At 41.0% G+C, this 21,394-nt stretch overlaps 1 protein-coding gene across 1 annotated transcript; it reads right to left on the bottom strand.

Moving 5' to 3' along the window:
• Positions 1 to 733: 733 nt before the first annotated feature.
• LOC311227201 (uncharacterized protein) lies at positions 734 to 21,119 on the bottom strand. The gene is made up of 2 exons (XM_084312766.1): positions 20,739 to 21,119; positions 734 to 3,080 (listed from the first exon to the last, which is right to left on the bottom strand). Exons 1-2 carry the CDS (start codon positions 21,048 to 21,050, stop codon positions 2,007 to 2,009), a joined length of 1,386 nt encoding a protein of 461 aa, XP_084168892.1. The 5' UTR covers positions 21,051 to 21,119; the 3' UTR covers positions 734 to 2,006.
• Between the last annotated feature and the right edge of the window lie 275 nt (positions 21,120 to 21,394).

The raw sequence follows: 21,394 nt of genomic DNA, 5'->3' as shown, positions 1-21,394 counted from the left end.
TCCCCCTCCTCTACCTCTCTGACCTCCTCCACCTCCTCTACCTCTCTGACCTCCTCCACCTCCTCTACCTCTCTGACCTCCTCCTCCACCACCTCTACCTCTCTGACCTCCTCCCCCTCCTCTACCTCTCTGACCTCCTCCTCCACCTCCTCTACCTCTCTGACCTCCTCCACCACCTCTACCTCTGACCTCCTCCACCTCCTCTACCTCTCTGACCTCCTCCTCCACCTCTACCTCTCTGTCGTTGATAATATAATCTGAAGAGGTCCGGCATTATTATTATCGAGAATACACGGGACCTGACGGAACGTTAATTTATGTATTAAAAGTAGTCTAACATGCTTTCATCCTCGCCCGTGTATATACCCACGTCGCGCTAAAACAACATAAACTACTGTATGGCAGACAGAGTGCGTGTGTGTACGAGTTATGAGTTATCTCGCAGTTCATTCAAGCGCGCATCACGGTGATGACAGCTCTAGAGTAGAAAGGTGCGCTCACAGGGGCGTAGCTGGAGATTCTGGGCCCCATGAAAGAATCAATTTGTGGGCCCCCCAATCTATTAAAAAATTTGGGGCCCCCAATCTGTAAAAAAATTTGGGGCATTTGCTGGGCCCTTGGAATCATCCTAACCCCCCCCCCCCCCAGCTACTCCCCTGCACACACACACACACTCTCTCTCTCTCAAACAGAGAAATCAAAAGAAATCAGTACATGTGTGTGTGTGTGTGTAAAAAACTAATTAATAATATAATTATTATAAATGTCTCTCTCTGTATCTCTTTCTTTCTTTCTTTCTTTCTCTCTCTCTCCATTACTATACTATTATATATCTATATATATATATATCTAAATGTCTAAACCTCTGTCTATCTAGTGTGTATACACCAGTATCACCACGGCAAGCCTATAGAAAATGATTCTATTTAATAATAATAATAATTATTATTATTATTATTATAAATGTTTCTCTCTCTGTATCTTTCTTTCTTTCTTTCTTTCTATATTACTATTATATATCTATCTAAATATCTAAACCTCTGTCTATCTAGTGTGTGTATATGCATGGCATCAAATCAAAGTGTGTGTTGCCTGTATTGATCAGTCACACTATACCCCCATTCAGCCGTAATTGTTCCCTGCTGGGCCTTTGTTTCATGGTGTGAATTAGTCATTGAAATTAACATTGACATCACATTGCATTCTGGGAAGGAGTGTAGTTCCCGTATCATTAGCTGAATTCACTGAATTCTCTTCAGAGCCTCCTGCTGCAAATTGGTAATGACTGTACCAGAATGTTTGATAGGACATTGATTGAAAACTATCGTCTCAAATTTGACAATTGATGGCTTATTTTGAAGGTATGAATCTGTAATTGTACATTATGTAACAAAAAAAAAAGAGAATATTCTGAGAAGGTGGAGCTAGAAACTCTAGACCTCAGGGGGTTAACAGATTGCAGAATGGGTACAATACAGTACGGCGCAATACACACAATTGTTAAGGGGATGCAGACCAGAGAAAAACGTTTGTCTTGTTTACATCAGGGTCCGCCATTTGCGAGTGCTATACAAATAAAGTTATTATTATTATTAAGTGTATGCACCCACCGCGGTGCTCAGTATATTAAATTAGCCATTGTTTTTGATCCTGGCCCGCCAAGCAAAGGCTTGGGGAAAATCTGGCCCGTGGCCAGACCTAATTGCCGACCCCTGCTGTACATGATGAATGTGTTGTTAAGTATGTTGAGTTTTTAAGCATTTTAGGGTTTGACACCTGAATAAATATACTGGAATATATTGGTGCTTCTTTAAATCTTGAGATTGTCTGAAGCTCTTCCCATGCTGGTCCCAGTGGTAGGGTGTCTCTCCTGTATGAATTCACTGGTGAGTGTTTCTCTCCTGTATGAATGTCTCTTATGAGTTAAGTTATGAGGCTTCTCTCCTGTATGCATGCGCTGGTGTTTCTTTAAGTGGGCGTATCTACTGAAGCTCTTCTCACACTGGTCAGTTATGAGGCTTCTCTCCTGTATGAATGCGCTGGTGAGCCTTTAAGGTGTCATATCTACTGAAGCTCTTCTCACATTGGTCACAGTGGTGGGGCTTCTCTCCTGTATGAATGAGCTGGTGTTTCTTTAAGTGGGCGTATCTACTGAAGCTCTTCTCACACTGGTCACAGTCATGAGGCTTCTCTCCTGTATGAATGCGCTGGTGAGCCTTTAAGGTGTCATATCTACTGAAGCTCTTCTCACATTGGTCACAGTGGTGGGGCTTCTCTCCTGTATGAATGCGCTGGTGTTTTGTTAACTGTCCAGAGGTACTGAAGCTCTTCTCACACTGGTCACAGTAGTAAGGCTTCTCTCCTGTATGAATGCGCTGGTGAATCTTTAAGCTGCCAGAGGTACTGAAGCTCTTCTCACACTGGTCACAGTAGTAAGGCATCTCTCCTGTATGAATACGTTGGTGTATCTTTAAGATGTCATATTTACTGAAGCTCTTCTCACACTGGTCACAGTTATAAGGCTTCTCTCCTGTATGAATGCGCTGGTGTGTCTTTAAGATGTCATATTTACTGAAGCTCTTCTCACACTGGTCACAGTTATAAGGCTTCTCTCCTGTATGAATGTGCTGGTGTTTCTTTAAGTTTCCAGAGCTACTGAAGCTCTTCTCACACTGGTCACAGTAGTAGCGCTTCTCTCCTGTATGAATACGTTGGTGTGTCTGTAAGTTTCCAGCCTGACTGAAGCTCTTCTCACACTGGTCACAGTTATAAGGCTTCTCTCCTGTATGAATACGCTGGTGTTTCTTTAAGTGGTCGTATCTACTGAAACTCTTCTCACACTGGTCACAGTTATGAGGCTTCTCCCCTGTATGCATGCGCTGGTGTTCCTTTAAGTGGTCATATCTACTGAAGCTCTTCTCACACTGGTCACAGTTATAAGGCTTCTCTCCTGTATGAATACGCTGGTGTATTAGAAAAGTGGACTTTTTGATGAAGCTCTTTCCACACTGGTCACAGCAGTGAGGCCTTGACTCGTTCATATCTCTGCTTGTTGTTGGGGAGCAATGCAGCAATTGTACCTGGAGAAGAGAGAAGTACACCAATGAAAAGTTCAGATCTTGTGTGTGTTTTGCATTCGTTCAGTTTGTATTTCTCAAGTTCTAAAAATGTTTTATCCTCCAAATGTAGTTGTTGATGTGATTTAAACGTGAATCTGCTCCAAGGGCAGTTATTGAAAACTGGCCAACATTAATAAAATACTGAGATAAAACCCAACAGGCTGTTGCCTGCAATATGACATTGTGGTTGTATCTGTCCTTGTAACAATATCATTGTTGTTCTTAGTTTGTGTTGAGTACACAGACCACTAGTACAGATAATTCAGTCTGAAATAATATTTTTTATGGAATGATTATATTAGCAATATCAATTACATGTCAATTAATCCATGTATTGTTTAGCCAAAGAGTAGCCTATTCATAATTCGTTTGTAATATGTTCATCAGATCAAGATCATGAATTAAGATCACGTTTTGACTGTTTCTTTCAACAGTCTTATAGTATCCAGCATATTGCCACCCTATAACCTTTCAGTCTGCCCAGCACCAAGACAACTGTTGCAGGGCTGTACACTGCGACGAGATCATCGCGAATTGCCCCTTTAATTGGCCGTTGCGATTGGTAAATATTATCTGGGGGCGGGCTTGCGAGTAGTGCTTTCAAGCCTTGCATTCGCATTTCACTCCTAAATTATCCAAGGCGTGTGATGACGCGATGACGTCACTCACGCGAGCTGAGCAGTGAGCACTCAGCAGGTATGATCAGCGGGAACAATCGACTGAGCACTCACTCTGATAGACTGGCTGACTGTCTGATTCATTTAGCTATGAAGAAAAGTAAAGTTAGTATTGCTTCATATTTTCGACGCGTTCGACCTCCTATAGTGAGCCGAACTGAACTCAGACACACGGAGAGAGCTGCGGCGTCTGCTGCTCCTCCTCCCTCCCGCACCCGTGGCTGTTGTAAACACTAGTCTCTAGTGGGACACTGGGACCTCGGTGAGCCTGCCAGCCGGCTAGCTACTGATATCAACAAATGCTACAGCAAGTCTAGTAGTGCATGATAGCTCGCGTTAGCTCACTGTTCAAAACGAAACGTCCCATTAAACTAAATAGCTACAGATAGCTCCTGATATCAATGTCTTATAACACTGAGTCGATGCGTATTCGAGCTGAGGGCACGCTGAATATAGTCAATAGGGTCCAGCTGCAGCGCCGGAGAATCCTGGCCGTAGCTGGAGGCTACAGTATAGGGTCCAGCTGCAGCTCCGGAGAATCCTGGCCATAGCTGGAGGCTACAGTATAGGGTCCAGCTGCAGCTCCGGAGAATCCTGGCCATAGCTGGAGGCTACTCGAGTACACACAGACAGTGGAGCTGGTTGCATATAGCAAGCATTTTGACTTGTTGCGTGGTGGCGATGTCTCGCAGATAATACAACTACAAGTATGATTATATAATATATATATTTTATTAAAAAATAATTATATAAAATAATTTTTTTTCTTTTTTTTTTAAATCAAAAACAATCGATATAAATAATGGTAAAATTGTTATTTAAAAATGTGCCCCTAAAAAATATTTTTTGCCCCTACATTTCTCATTTAGGGGCAAGTGTGCCCCTAGTGAAAAAGCTTAGCGTACAGCCCTGTGTTGGCATTGCAGCCTTGATACTGCTTGTTAATCCTGTTGTGGCCTATGGCTGAAAGGCAAAGGAGGAAAGACATGTTACCCTTTTCTGTTGATTTGGTCATATCCGCCTGTCATAGTAGTTACCTCTGTGCCCATTAGGGTGGTCCTTATAATTGAAAGTTGGAAAGTCTAAGCTCCAACCTCCAGAATCCGTTATAAGTCAAGAAAACTCTCCTGGTGAATGTTTTCCTCAATCTGACAACATTTACCGCTCCCTCCTCAACCTTCGAGTTTCACCCTGAGGATCCCAGAGTAGAGCGGGCCAGCATTTTGTGCCAACATGAATTTGAAGGAAATCTTAACACGGGGGGTGTCTAAAATGTGTGTTTTTTTGTGGGGAATTCAAATATTGGCTTATTTATCGGATGGGATAACTCTAACCTACATCATTTTGGATTTCAAAATGGCAGATTAAAAAAGAATTCACCCCTTGGCCAGAACATGAATGCGAAGGAAATCCCATCATGCAAGGTGTCTAAATTATGTGTTTCCGAAAGGAAACTTGAAGGTTGATGAGGGGGGTGGGTAAATGTTGTCAGATTGAGGAATAAATTCACCAGGAGAGTTTTCTTGACTACTATAACGGATTATGGGGGTTGGATCTTAAAATAGATGAATTAGAAAATGAACCCATCACGAAGGACCACCCTAGTGCCCATTAGGGGTGTAACAGTACACGTATCCGTACTGAACCGTTTCAGTACTGGACCTTTGGTTTAGTACGTGCTGTGTACCGAACGAATGCAATGGTACATTCGTGCAGAACTTTCTTTTGTGTGCAGAATTTTATTCAAAACTCCAAGTTCACCCCTTCCCAAAATATAATTTGCACAAAGGGCCGGATGTTCGTTCAGCCCACGCCAGGGTTTCCGTTAGAATTTTCTTTTGCAGGTCTGAGTGTCCGGTAGATTTCAATCTACCGGACAAATGGGATAAATTCCGGTCAGAGTTTATTGAGCTTAAAAACAATTGATAGGCCTATATAAAGAATGACATCATCAAGGCATTTATAATATTTTAACTTAAAACTAGGCTACTTTTGCGTATATAGTCATGAATATATTCCAAATAAAATAAGTCCCTCGAGACTTCGTGCTGCTGCCGACTTGAGGTGTCGGTGGGCAGTCTGCCCGACCTTAATAAACGGCAGTCTGTTATAATCACATTTTTATGAGCTAACGAATTCCGTTATATTGGACATTTGTATTAATTATATCAAGCGAAGAACTGAGAAATTTGGCAGAGAGAGACGGCAACATTATCGTGGGTTTGCGCCGTGATGTATATCTCCACCTCCCAACGACTTGGTGCTGCTCATAATGTCCGGTGAAAATAAGTCCCTCTAAGCACAATTTGATTATTTGAATTGTATTAAAATAGGCTAAAATTAAATGAACGAAACAATCATTACATTTGTCGTTGCTTCACCAAGCAGCCGGTCTAATAATGACATCTGGCTGTTGTCAGCGCGAGCTGGCTGCTGATATATTTACGTGAAGCATGGAGCAGGCAGAGTGGTGTTTTTAGGTCCGGTCTGGAAACCGCTCAACAGCGCCCCCACCCAACAGCTGAATTGCCAATGGCTGAATTGGAGTACTGCACCCTGCCAAGCCATGCTTCACGTAAATATATCAGCAGCCAGCTCGCGCTGACAACAGCCAGATGTCATTATTAGACCGGCTGCTTGGTGAAGCAACGACAAATGTAATGATTGTTTCGTTCATCGCATAGGCTATTTAATTTTAGCCTATTTTAATACAATTCAAATAATCTAATTGTGTTTAGAGGGAATTATTTTCACCGGACATTATGACCGGAGAGATTAAATATGTCGGACTTCAACAGATTTTGCCGGTCAAATACCGGTAATTACCGGCTAACGGAAACGCTGGCCCACGCACAACACAGAGATTACCTGTAATTTAGCATAGCCTCATAGTGTGGCGAACGCACACACACACACTCTGTGCGTGAGGAGGATTGGTGCTAGATTGAGAAGGGACTGTCTCTCGGAGATCAAATTAATGATAGTTTGCAAAACGGACATTCATACACAGCAACGCACCTCCAAACAAGGTGTGATAAACATGAATTTATATATTTGCCTTGGCATGAAACAGGAAATATTATTTACCATTAGGGACCTGCATGACGCTTCTTTCTCTATTCAATAACGTTTTACCCTGAGGGATGGTGGTTGCGGTTGTATTCAGTTCAATGACGTTGTGTCACTTGCGTGTCTCCTATCCGTCATGCAGCGCATTCAGGCCCACAATCAATATATATATATATATTTTTAACAAGTCGATTATTAATTTGAATAGAATATTCATTGACAGTACTTAACAGTTACTGCATCACCCCTGAGGGGAACATGGAAAGTCAAATAAATAAACTTAAACTTTCCCCCACTGTACCGAAAACCTGTACTGTACCGAACCGTGATTTACAAAATAGAGGTACGTACCGAACCGTGGTTTGTGTACCGTTACACCCCTAGTGCCCATAGATGTGAAATAAGGTGTGAACTCACTAAGGTCTTTAGATCTATTATGCGTATATTGATCTGATAAACATATTACAAACCAATTGACTCTTTACAACTACATAGAGCTCAGAGGTAGCTTCCAGTATCGGGAGAAATGTAATTGAACAAAAGGCTGGGAAATAATTTAGTTGACTATCCCTTTAACCTATTCCACCCGTGCGGTCCGGTACCAGACCGCAAATGACATCATGTCATAAATCATTCTCTCTAGACCAGGGGTCTCAAACTCGCGGCCCGCGGGATGATATTTTGCGGCCCCCTACTTGACAGCAAAGTTTAGTGTTAATGCGGCCCGCACGCAACTGTTTGCAGAGTCGTTGCGGGAGAGTTAGACGTTTTATTTATTTCATCACTTGTAGGCTACCATAGCGCAGGCTAATGACAGCAACGTTACATTAGTGACTTGGTTGAAACGTGATTCCGGAGTGATAAAGTGGAAGGCAAATGCATCCTCGCTATCTCCTCTGCGAGCAGTGCTCTGCATGTCCGGCTGCACTGCCACTCTGTGTCTGTGTACTCTGCTCTGGTCCAATCACATTCAGCGTCCCGTCAGCATTTTCCCCCCTCACCCACAGTCTGCGAATCAAATGCAGAGTAGGGCGGGTCTTAAACAGTCCGAGTCAGAGCAGAGTTGACAGCGCATTTACAGTAGCCTCGCTCCCAGTTTTACCTCCGTGAGATAAATGTAGCTATTAGTCTAGTTTCGCCAGCAGGCAGAGGCAGCCAGCAGAAAAATATGGCATGTTCAAAGATGGTCAGTAAAAGAAAAGTCGACTGCAATTCAAAGGTGAATGGACTGAAAAATATGCGTTCATCCTGAGTCCCAGCACCAAACCAATGTGACTAATATGCCAAGAAACGGTAGCTCTTGTGAAGGGTGGCAATTTGAAACGCCACTACGAAACAACAGTTATTTTAATGCAACCTTTCCTCAAAATTCAGTGCTAAGAACCACACAAATAAATGGAATGAAATCATCATATCAAGCTGCAAGCAGAATTATTGTTAAATCTATGTCACAACGAGAAAAAGCAACCAAGTCCTCACTCAGTGGCAAGAAGCCATTCTCTCTCTCTGATGCATACATAATAAAATAATGTATGACTGAAGTGATAGAGACCATGTTTGAAGGCAAACAAAAGCAAATCCCCCTCAGATCGCACAGCAACCAGAATAACTGAAATACTGGCTGGTGATTTGATTAAACAGCTTTGTGATAGAATTAAACAGCTTTGTGATAGAATAAAAAAATGCACAGTGCATTTCCATAGCTGTGGATGAGTCCACTGACACCACTGAGAAGCCTATGTTCTGAAGAACCGTTCATGTTCTGAAGAACTGTTCATGTTCTGAAATGTTATTGCTAAAGATTGAGAAGATTGGATCAGTTGTACTTTTTTTTGGAATACTTGAAACCCTTTTTTTGTGGAATATTTGATGCGGCCCAGCCGCATGAATATTAAAGGCAACCAACTTGTGTTCGGCTTTTCTCTGATTGGCCGCGCCCCCCCGCGCAGGCAAGCGCAGTCGTCCCACGTCCCAAATGAAATCCAAGGAGCGCAAGCGAGCGGCAGCGCGGGCAACCAACTTGTGTACCATGGGCTGCTGTTCCAACGCACTTGTGTTGGGCTGCTGTTTCACTTGTGTATAAACAAAGCCCATACAGTTATGAAATGCGCTGAACTAGAAAGCGTAACGTTATTATGTTTCGCGTTTTTAACAACCAACTACCAGATTCACTCGTGTATAAACAAAGCCCATACAGTTATGAAATGCGCTGAACTAGAAAGCGTAACGTTATTATGTTTCGCGTTTTTAACAACCAACTACCAGATTCACTCGTGTATAAACAAAGCCCATACAGTTATGAAATGCGCTGAACTAGAAAGCGTAACGTTATTATGTTTCGCGTTCCATTGATTAACGCCATTACCTGCTGTGCTGTAGGAAGCAGAGGTACAGTAAGTTACAGTAGGTGTAGGTTACATGTTTAATCAAAGCCCATACAATTTTTTAGATGAATGATTGTGGATATAATATAGAAAACACATCATTATGATATTGTCAGATGGCGCAAAATACAATGGTGAGTGAGAAATATATCTCCAGTGATAAAACCCAGTGCTCTATGTCTCTATGATACACAGCGTGGATGGGCTTTCAGAGGGAGAGGCATGACTTCGCGACAGCCATATTAGACACTCACTGTACATCAGTGTGGAATTGGAACTGTAACGTTATATGTTATTTCGCCCGTGGAGGCTGCTGAGCCTGAAGCGCCAGCGGGGCGACGCGGTGGTGTATCCCCGGCTTCCGTGCGCCGCCCACGGCTTGACTCGGTTCAGCTCCAGCAGCAGCAGCGGCCGCTCCTCCGTTGTAGAAGCCCTTCAAGCGCTCTCATATTTTGCGAATGCATAAACTATATCTTAAATTATGGCTGTGTCTAATATGGCTGTCGCTTATCAATGACTTCGCGACAGCCATATTAGACACATCGCCATAATTTAAGATATAGTTTATGCATTCGCAAATATGAGAGCTCTGTCATTGAAGTGGGTGGTGGCAGCATTACTAACAGTAGCGATTTTTATTGTTTTGTCATGACCAAACATAATCCCAACATAGATAGGAGGTGTACTGTATGTCAAATGTCGGTCATGTGGTGGAAGAGTTTAGTACAGTCACACAACAGAACACCGCTGGTTCGACCAGCGATTCTGCCGCGTCTCTCTTGCCGCAAGGGCGTGTGCTAGTGGATTGATTGATTGGCCGTGTGGCCAATCAGAGAAACGCTGAACGAAAAGCTGAACACAAGTTGGTTGCCTTTAATATTCACGCGGCCCAGCCTCACCCAGACATCCAGCGGCCCCCAGGTAAATTGAGTTTGAGACCCCTGCTCTAGACTGTCTGACATAATTATTGTTTTTTTTCTCAAACGTATTCAAGAGTAAACATCCTAACCATGTCACAACAGCAGTCATAGTGTATATTTTCAGCAATACGTTTGGTTTACCAATAGGTTAAAGTGTTATTAGTGAGATAAATTTTTTTGAAACGTGTTGTATTATCCGCGGAGATCTGCCATTTTGAATTAGCGGCAGTCGCTGAATGATGATGATTGTAGTCATTTGGGGAAGAGGACATCCAGAGCTCTCAATGAGTGTTGGAATTTCGAAAAACTACACTTCCCAACGGCTTCTAGCTGCCTTCAAGCAAATTACTTGTGTATGGATTTTTTTATTTCTCTTATTACTCGGGATTATATACCACAAAACTGAATGTTATTGGCATATATTGGAGCGCAGTTAGTTTGTCTCCCCTATTGTGAACATTTATCAACCATCCGATTTGAAATCAGTTACAAAATGGCGGAGCTGTCGCAAGAATAAAAAACCTACTGTACGTACAGTAGATTTCATTCTTCATTCTCGATGCACGCCTGGTGATACTAAATCCAAATTGAACTTGATTGGCCCGATCCATAAATGTGCGAGTTGGCTATAATAAGGTCTCCTCATAATCTATATTCTATAATATTTCAAATTGCATGGGTCCGGATGGCAGAATTCAGTACTATATCTACAAAACCTTCTGTTTAATCATCTTCCCTTTATTGATTTCCTAAGATTTTTTGTACACATGATCTCAAGAAGGTACTGAACGAGAAAGTGGGAGTGTTTCATGTCTGGTAATTTTTAGCATGGTGTTATTCCCTGTCAAAGATGCAAAGAACAATCATAATTCATATTATCCTTTGTTTCATCACAATTTAAGCAAGCCTAGTAATATACACAATATTTCTGACACTGGGAATACATTCACTGAGGACCATAGATGTCCCTAGCTACCGAGAACATGCAAATGGACATTGTAGAAGTGGAGCAATCTTCCATTTACTTTGGTATGTATTTTAGGCGGATTTTCAGAAATAGGGCTCCGGGCTTAAGAGGTTAACCTGTTCCACCAGTGGTGAAAAATCCGCCTAAATATATACCTAGGTAAATGGAATATTGCTCCACAAGGCCCATTTGCATATTATTGGTATCTAGGGACATCTATGGACCTCAGGGAATGTATTCAGTGTCAGAAATATTGTGTCTATTACTAGGCTTGCTTAAATTGTGATGAAAGGAGAATATGAATTATGATTTTTCTTTGCATCTTTGACAGTGAATAACACCATGCTAATAATGACCAGACATGAAAAACTGCCACTGATCTCGTTCAGTACCTTCTTGAGATCATGTGTACAAAAAAATCTAAGGAAATTAATAAAGGGAAGATGATTAAACAGAAGGTTCTGTAGATACAGTACTGAATTCTCCCATCCGGACCAATGCAATTTGAAATATTATTATAGAATATAGAATAGGAGGTTTATAAATTACCTTATTATAGCCAGTTCACACATTTATATATATTAGGGCTGTCCCCGACTAAGTATTTGGATTGTCGACTATGATTGGCCAAAATTTGCCGTTAGTCGACTATTGGTCGGCAAAAAAAATAAAAATAAAGTATAACATAAAAAAAAAAGGGAGATTGGTTTTATCTGGTATCACAGTGGCTAAATAGCTGATAGCATCACGATGGTTTCAACCGGAAAAAATGTGCCGGAAGGTCTGGATTCTTACATATCTCGATGTGATTTATCAAGAAATATCTACAGCTGAACACAAGTTGGTTGCCTTTAATATTCACACGTCCGGGAGGGGGGGGGTACGAGCTAGAGCATAATGTGTGTAGGGTACTAGATAACAGGTATTAGGGGTATATCCTGTATAAGACTAACTAAATCATTTCATTGGATATGCACTGTTAATTAATGCTTGTATATCTTATCGTGTGTTGTCATGTTTGTTTATATGTTTGTTTAAAAAATAATAAAAAAAAAAAATACAAAAAAAAACATTAAAATTTTTTTTATTATTATTATTATTTTTTTTTTTTCATTCCATTTGGGCTGTGGGGGTGCTTAATGTCTGAACGAGTCGACTGAAGGCTTCTTGTCCTCTAAAAGCATGCAATTGGTCCACTGATGGATGCATCTTGATATTTGTCTAGTCTAGTGTGTTCATTAGATGGGTGAAATCCTCTTTCAGTGCCTCTGTGCCTGTTTTCGTAGGCAGTTAGCCTCTGGTATGCATGCCATTAGCGTTAGCCACGCTTCTAGGCCTCTTTTCTTTTGGAAAGAATGATAAAAAAAAATATATATATATTTTTTTTACTATTCGACTAAGATGTTGGTTAGTCAACTACGGCTCCTTTCGACCGATTAGTCGACTAATAGGGGTCAGCCCTAATATATATATATATATATATATATATATATATATATACATATATTATCTTTCAAATGCCCGAGTTCAATTTGGATTTAGTATCACCAGGGCGTGCATAAGAACAGATAATGAAATCTACTGTACTTTTTTATTTTCACCAGTGCAACCATTTTGAAACAAATTTCAGATCTAATTGTTGCTACATGCTAACAATAGGGAGGAGAAACTAACTGCGTTTCAATGTCAAAAACGTTACCTTTTGTGGCTTATTATCCTGAATAATAACAGTTATTGATATAATTCATACAGAACTCTGAACCCTTATAGAAGCTTCCAGGAAGTGTAGTTCGGAAAAATTCCAACGCTGATCGACAGCTATGCATGTCCTCTAAAAGATTGCCACAAAAAGACTACAATTCCCATGGTTAAAAAATATCCAAAATGGTCGCCCTCGCGACTAGACTTGTACAAATCGAAAAGTTTAATCTATCTAATGACACTTTTAACCTATTGCTAAACTAACGTATTGATGATAATATGCATTCTACATGCTGTTGTGACATGTTAGTGATGTTAATTCTTGAATACGTTTGAAATTTAAATCGCACATTTTATACAACAGTCAAAAAATATTGATTTATGACCAGATGCCACCGGTTTTCGGGACCGGTATTGATCCCGTCGGGTGGAACAGGTTAATACGCACGTTACTCCACAAGGTGTGCCGTTGGTGACGATCAAAGCATCCAAAAAACTACCCCCCCCCCTTTCATGCATTCATGATGAAACATAATACCGATAATATAGATGTGATTTCAAAATAGTAGGGTGTACAGGCGAGAAATTACAAAGTTTAGTGAATTGCATGTATTGCTGCATAGCGTAGTTTTCTGGGATTAGACAGGATTATTCTAAAACTATAGTCATATTCACCACGGTATAAAACGGGTGTATAAAATTATTTCTTCTTCTCATATTGAACGATAGATAGGTGATATCAAATGGGCCATAGTATTGTATCCATAGCTATAATATAGAATATAGTTATAGTCCTGCAAACACCACCACGTATTCCTATACTTTATAGAGCGTCTGCCTTTTAACTCATTGACCGCCACACTGTTTTCCCATCTCTACTCAATGGTGCCAGCGTTATTGACCATTTTAGCGATGTTTGCGGACCCATCATGTGTTCTGTATTATAGCTATGGAGACAATAATAGTATGGCTCATTTGACAGGCATTGTTTATAGTCCAACACTGACTAACCAGTTCATTTCTACATACTTTAGTTTGTGCGATATTCCATGCTAAACATCGCCCCTTTCCAAAATAATCCAGTCTTTTTTCCTAGATTGCGAGATATGACGTGTTATATGCATTATGCCCAAATCGTTCGGGTTGCTCGCCTGAAATACCTGAAAGGTATATATCATATATATGTGTCTTCACAAAATCATCAAGGGGGGGGGGGGGGGGTTACCAAAAGCATGTTTTAGGTCCGGTAAAATACGACACTGATCGGTACAAAAGCATGTTTTAGGTAAAAAAAATACTAGCAGGTTACCTAAAATAGACCTTACCTCAGTCAGAAGCAGGGCTGTACGTTAACTTTTTTTGCACATAGCACTGGTGCTACAGAGGTTGATAGTTTTGTAGCACTGGCCAAAATCTTGTAGCACAAGTATAAAACGAACAGTCACAAATGTGCCTATTGTATTTGTGTTATTTAGTTGCAGTCAGGGAACAAACTTAACTTTTTGACTTACCAGCCATTTGGCTGGTAGATTTAAAAAAGGCAGATTTTTTACCAGCCAAAAATTATAAATTGCTTTTTAGTATATCGCCATGTGTTATTATTACTATAATACTCTCATATGCTATTACATAAACAACATAAGGAATATTAGCATAATTTTGAGTGGACTGAAGGAATGAGTCAGCGTTAATAGTTTTAAATGCAAATAATTTATTGAAACATAGAAGTGGGGTCGGTTGGGACACACACACACACACAATGGGGGACCCTGATGTAAACAAGACGAAAGTCTTTCTCTGGTCTGAATCCCCTTAACAATTGTGTGTATTGAGCCGTACTGTATTGTACCCATTCTGCAATCTGTTAAATAAAGTTTTCATTCATTCACACTGTTTCAACTCACCACCCCCGCATCATATTGTAGTCTAGTCTGTCTTCAAACTTCCACTCCTCTCAACACACACACACACACACACCCTTTGCCCAGTCCTCACTGTCTCTAATTCTCTATGGCTCTGCCTCTGATCAGGATTAGCTTGTTAGCTTATGCTAATGAAACGTTCATTTCGGGCGATGTGGGCATAAAGGAATGGCGATGATGCAAAGCGTGTTAGAAACACCACAGACTTATTTCGGATCGCAAAATAGCCGCAGTCTGCTGTGCAGCTCCGCTCCGCTCGGCTGAGAGCAGAAGGCAGAAGCACGGTCTGGGGCGGATATGACATCACGGAGTTGCTATGGGTTTTTTCAAAATAAGAGTATCATATGAACCTGACTGTTGCTAGCTGCCGGAGCCCAGATATATCATGACTGGAACTGCGCTTAGGCGGAAATGAGACCTGTGACAGGATTTTCAAAATAAGAGTATCAATATGAACCGAATGCCTATCGCACCAGTGCTACTGAAGTAAATCCATTCATCGCACAGACCGCTGTTGCTGTAGCACGTGCGATATATATGTCGCACTGTACAGCCCTGGTCAGAAGGTACTAATAAATCCCAGCCGTCCCATCGCGATCACAATTACTCGTGTATATTGGGCATGGCTATCATACGGGAAACAATAGGTTTGAGGCATCAAATCTCCGACCGATTGCTATGTCCTGATCCACTTTGAGGGGGAAGCAGCCGGAGGTTACTCAGTACTGGAAGACAACTGATATCACCAGTTCAAAAGGTAGGTGATACTGCCACCTGGCAGGATTTGATCGCCATTGCCATTTTAATGTAGGCAGCTGTGCCAGGGAGACACAGGCAGCTCTGAGCAAGTGTTTATAATGGGTATTAAAGGAATCAAAACAAGAAAACTAGTTTTTGACGCTCAAGCGTTGGCGACGAAACACAAGTATACTCGTTTTTTGCGCCCTATGAGTTAACAACACATCGCGCATATCGCTCCGGCGTCCAAAGTGTTAAGGCATGTACATTGCGAGTGTTGTGAGCTCATGCCAGAATAAAACTAAAGTTGAAGTTCAGCGTGCTAAAAAATCTAAAATCAAAGTGAAGTCTACAGAAGAACATTGACAACTTAGATAATTAACACAGCTCTCTCACTGACACACACACACACACACACACACTCGAGACTGATTTCCCCAGTCCGGCCCTGGTTAAAAGCCTCCAATGCTTATTAGTGTGTGTGCGTTTGAACGTTTGCATGTTTCAACCATACATTTCCATTTATAAAAAAAATTATAATAATAATAATATTATTATTATATTTTTTTTAACCTCCTATAATAGTGGGGGTCGCGACTCTCTGACACCGTTATTTGGGGGTCGCGGCCTGAAAAGTTTGGGAACCCCTGTCCTAACTGGCTAGCTACTGATAGCTCCTGATATCAACGTCTGATATCATCAGTTTGGTATTCATTTCACAAGTGCTGGCTAGCGTTGGCTAACTAGCTATCGCTTGTGAGCTAACGTTAGCTACCGAGCTAACGTTACTGTTTAAACAAAACTACACAGTCAACTATTCACTTTTGTTTAATACATGAGGCGTTGTCTAACTGGCTAGCTACTGATAGCTCCTGATATCAACAAATGTGCATTTCAGTTTAAGAATGATAGGGATGCGCCAGCATGAGACCTAGGTAGCTAACGTTAGCTCACGTTAGCTCACTGTTTTAACTAAATGACCCAGTAAACTAAATAGTTCACTTTATTTAATACATGATGCATTGTCTAACATCATCTAGCCGGCTAGCAGTAGCTACAGCTCCTGATATCAATGTCTTATAACATAATTTACATTATTCGTTTTTGCAGCTGAACATTGGCTAATTAACTATCATGCTCCATAACACTGCAAAGATGGCAATGCTGAATGTGATTTGACCAAAGCAGAGTATACACACAGACAGTGGAGCTGTTTGCAGATAGCGAGCATTTTGACTTGTTGCGTGGTGGCCAGGGAACAAAATAACCACCCGCCAAGCGCCAATGGCCTGTAGATTTAAGGTTCGGCGTGTAAAAATGATAGGTCTGCCCGCCATCTGGCGTGTAGTTCATATCGATACTCTTATTTTGAAAATCCTGTGCGGGTCTCATTTCCGCCCCAAGCGCAGCTCCAGTCATAATATCTGGGCTCCGGCAGCTAGCAACGTTCAGGTTCATATGATACTCTTATTTTGAAAAACCTGTAGCAACTCCGCGAGTCATACGATATCCGCCCAGTCCGTGTTTCTGAAAGCAGAGCAGCGTTAACACAGCAGTGCGCCTACAGACTCGAAATAAGTCCGTGGTGTTTTTTTTCTTCTCACAACGGGTCAAATGCATCTACATGCTTTGCACCGTCGCCATTCCTTTATGCCCACATCGCCCGAAATGAACATTTATGTACCATTACAATCACTACAACGTTAGCGTAAGCTAACAAGATAATCCTGATCAGAGGCAGAGTCGCAGAGCCATAGAGAACAGCAGACAGTGTGGACTGGAGAAAGGGAAATGGGGGGGGCACTCTCCCCTTCCCTGTGTGTGTGCGTGCGTTAGGGATGGGTACCGAATTCGGTACTTTTGAGGTACCGAACCGAAACACGTCGGTATTACCGAGTATCGAATCAAGTGAGAAACCAAAACAAATTTAAATAAAAAATAAAAAAAATAAGTGTATTATTATTATTTTTTAACTTTTTTATTTTTTTTTAACTTTTTTATTTTCATGTCAACGTTCACACGCACAATATATGCTTACCTAGGATTTGACTTGATTCAACAACAAAGCAGTCGGAGCAATGACAAGCCGAAAACTGTCGAAATTGTAGTTATTTGAAGTTTGGATTTTCTTTTTTTACGACTGAGGTAGGTAAATAAAATTTCTTGAGACTAAAGTACAGAAAAAAGGTACCGTTGGGTACCGGTATCGATTCACAGGTACCGGTACCGGTATCGGTTCAAATGTGAAAGGTACCCATCCCTAGCGTGCGTGCGTGCGTTTGGAGAGTATTATATAGTAATAATAACACATGGTGATATACTAAAAAGCTATTTATAATTTTTGGCTGGTAAAAAATCTGCCCGGCTGGTAGTTTTTAAAATCTACCAGCCAAATGGCTGGTAAGTCAAAAAGTTAAGTTTGTTCCCTGGTGGTGGCGATGTCTCGCAGATAATACAACTACAAGTATAATTATATAATATATATTAGGGTTGCACGATATTGATTTTTTGACCCCGATATCTATAACTTTCTGCTCCTCAAGGTCGATACCGATAACCGATAATATATATATATATTTATTGTATTATTAATTATTAATAATTTTTTTAATGTATATTCCTGTAGTGTTGACCTAGATTTATCATGACATGAGTGTTACTACTATGAACAAAACAAAGCCAAGAGAACAGTTGACTCTTCAAATAAAGTTACTATATTTATTTTTCCAAATAAATGTAATTTGAGTCAATCACAAAATTCACAATCCGTCAATGTCATCAACAGTTTCAGTGCCAGCCATAACGTTGATTAATGTCCTTGAGTGCCATCATCCACTTCAATGATAGCGTTAAAAACGCATAATCTATGTTTTAAATGATGGCTATGTGTCTAATCTGCCCGTCGCTTATCAATGACTTGTTTGCAGTCAACATTGTCGAAACTGATTTTTTTTTTTTTATCAATTCATATCCTTTTTATAGCATTTCGAAAAGCTATCGTTTTCTCTAACATTTCCGGAAAATAGAAAGATTCCCTCATAAACAGCATTTATTGGAATATTCTCGAATACACTAGACACGTTGTCATTTGTCTGCCTATTTATGAATCGTTTTCAAATAAACGCTAGATTATCGATAGTATATGTGTACTTATGCACGCGATAGAAGCGAGCTGAGAAATCGATTCTCTCATTTCCTCAACATCACACACACACACATACATACGGGACACGCTGTTATCTCAGTGAATACAGCTCTGATTATCCTAAAACTGGTAACATAGACTCCTTACCTTAGATCAGATGTTCTCCAAAAAGATTATTCCAATTCCTGATCGGCATTCCAAATATCGATCGTGTTTATTGATTGATTATTGGCTGCTGTAAATATATATATTCCACGCCGCTTTCCAACTCGCGATCACTTCCCTCATCATCAGATCCCTCGCCAGCATAATGGAGCCAGTTGGCTCCCCCCACACAGATCCACCAGTATAATCGAATGGCCTGCAGTTACACAGGGATAGACGATAGGGCAGTGCTTGGTGGTCCAAATTAACCTGGCTACTAGGGAGCTGCGAGTGACTGCGTATTCAAAAGCCCCTGGCTTGAACATCGCAGTCACGGAAGGGGGCGGGGCTACAGCTGGCTTTGGATTAGCTTAGCATTTACTGCTCGGCGTCGTCGTCGGATTTTAATACACCATCGTAGCGGTGGTGATTAGGGATGTCCCGATCCGATCACGTGATCGGGGCCAATCACGTGATTTTCCGAAAATCGGGATCGGCACAAAAAAAAATAATCAGGATATTTTTTTTTTTTCTTTCTTTTTTTTATTCAACAAACATGACCATGTTCACGTCTTAAACTCATACTGAGGCCTTAGTTGGTTTTAAATTGCATATCATCATTCATTTATTTATTGTCACACAGAGCAGAAGAATTTTGCCAAAACAAACCAATAGTATCCAGCTGCAGAACAGCAGACCAGCCACACTCTCAGACCCAAACGCATTTCCTTTGATTTAATTATACATCAAATGATTTATGTCAAGGATTGCAATGCCTCGCTTGAATGAAGTTCACTTTTCACCTGGATAACGTCAACATTCAGGGTGAATGTAATGTGTAATGTAAATTGGGATTAAAAAGATACAATTTTTTTGTAATCTTTTTATTTTTTTTGATCGGATCGGGAAAGATCGGTATCGGTAGATACTCAAAATCACATGATCGGGATCGGATCGGGAGCAAAAATATGTGATCAGGACATCCCTAGTGGTGATGTTTCAGGTGACTTATTAGGTTGGATGTGTTATAGCTTGTTGCCCCTTTCCCTCCTCGTGGAACTTCTGCATTTGTTACAAATAGCAAGCAAACTGTTTTTCTCTGAAATTTTGAAAAAGTCCAACGAAGCCATCTTTGTTTACTATCCGAGTGTGCTGCTTCTGAAAGCCACGCGACTACGTCACAGCCAGGCATGAGAAGGGAGCGCTGGATTTGTGAAAAACTCCCTCTTCCTAAACCACACGCTATCAGTCGTACCACAGTACTGGAAAAACTGGAGGCGCCTACAGTAAAAACAAACGCCCTTCATCCCAATCCACCCACACCGGATTTCTTTTAACCAAAAAATTTATTATATATTATCGGAGCTATCAATAATGTTATCAGGTTAATAATTGCTAACGTCATAATTGCTGATATCGGCACGATAATTATCGTGCATCTCTAATATATATATTTATTTAAAAAAAATGACCAACAGGGAACTGCATCCAACAATACAACCCCTGAGTCTAAGGTAAGGACACATTTAAATCACAGAAGTGTAATGTTAGTCTATTGGAACTGTATGTTATCGACACGTTCTAGTTATAGCTGCTTATTATCTTTGTGCTTACAATAATCAGAAGGTACGGTACACAGTTGGTCTCACCCTCTGTGCCATTATCAGCACAAAATATGTCCCCATATGATCAAATCGACGTTGATAGATTATATATATTTAATTTTTTTTGGGACGGTTTACATTCACTTTGGGACGGTTAAAACTGTATTTCGGGACGGTTCTGGGACGGTGGTGAAAAAAGTTAGTCTGGAGCCCTGACACACACCACACACACACAGCTTGTACTAACATTAGATTTTCTTGGTGCAATAAACAGAGCTAACATTAGCTAAGCTAGCAACAATTAGTTAGCTAGCCGGCTAATTAACTAATTACGATTTATGTACTTACTGATTCGATACTTTCTTTCGGGTCCCGAAGACTTGGTACAGCTCCCTTCTTTAGCAACAGCCTGGAAATCACCCCAGAATTATAAAGTCCTTGATTCTCAATGTCGTCTTTGCAAAAATGTGCGGTACACACCCAACTATGAGAAGTTACAGCAGTTGGGGGGTCTCCAAAAACGAACTTGGCCCATTGCTTGCGGAGCGCGCTATCGTTAGGAAACGAGTGCAAGGACGTATTCGCTGCTTGGCAGCCAGGAACAGCACATGTCTTGCCCGTTTTGCTCCATGTTTTTTCTTTCTTGTTTGATATCAGCATCTTTAAACCTGACTGAGGTTCCCCACTCTCCTTCCAATCAGTACTGTCATCAGTCTCAGAACAGTCTGAAGAGAGAAGCTGGTCACCTCTAGTTGGTTCTAAATCACCAGCTGGATCTAAGTTACTGGCTGGTTCTGATAGTCCACAGTCCTCTCCATCAGGTTCTGTTTTCATCTGTTCAGTTGAGGTGCTGGGTAAAGAGTAAGCCTCTCTGTTTTTCTCCCTCTGGGTTTGAAGAGGCTGGAAGGACAGAGCGTTCTCTTGACCATCTTCACATTTCACTGGGTCTACTGTGATCTTGGAGAGATCAGCTTCTTCCAGCCCTTGATGTGGTTCCTCTTTAA

Source organism: Notolepis coatsorum, assembly GCF_963971535.1.
Source record: "Notolepis coatsorum genome assembly, chromosome: 4".
Taxonomy (NCBI): domain Eukaryota; kingdom Metazoa; phylum Chordata; class Actinopteri; order Aulopiformes; family Paralepididae; genus Notolepis; species Notolepis coatsorum.
The sequence above is the reverse complement of the archived record's forward strand: the minus strand, read 5'-3'. Positions and strand labels throughout refer to the sequence as shown.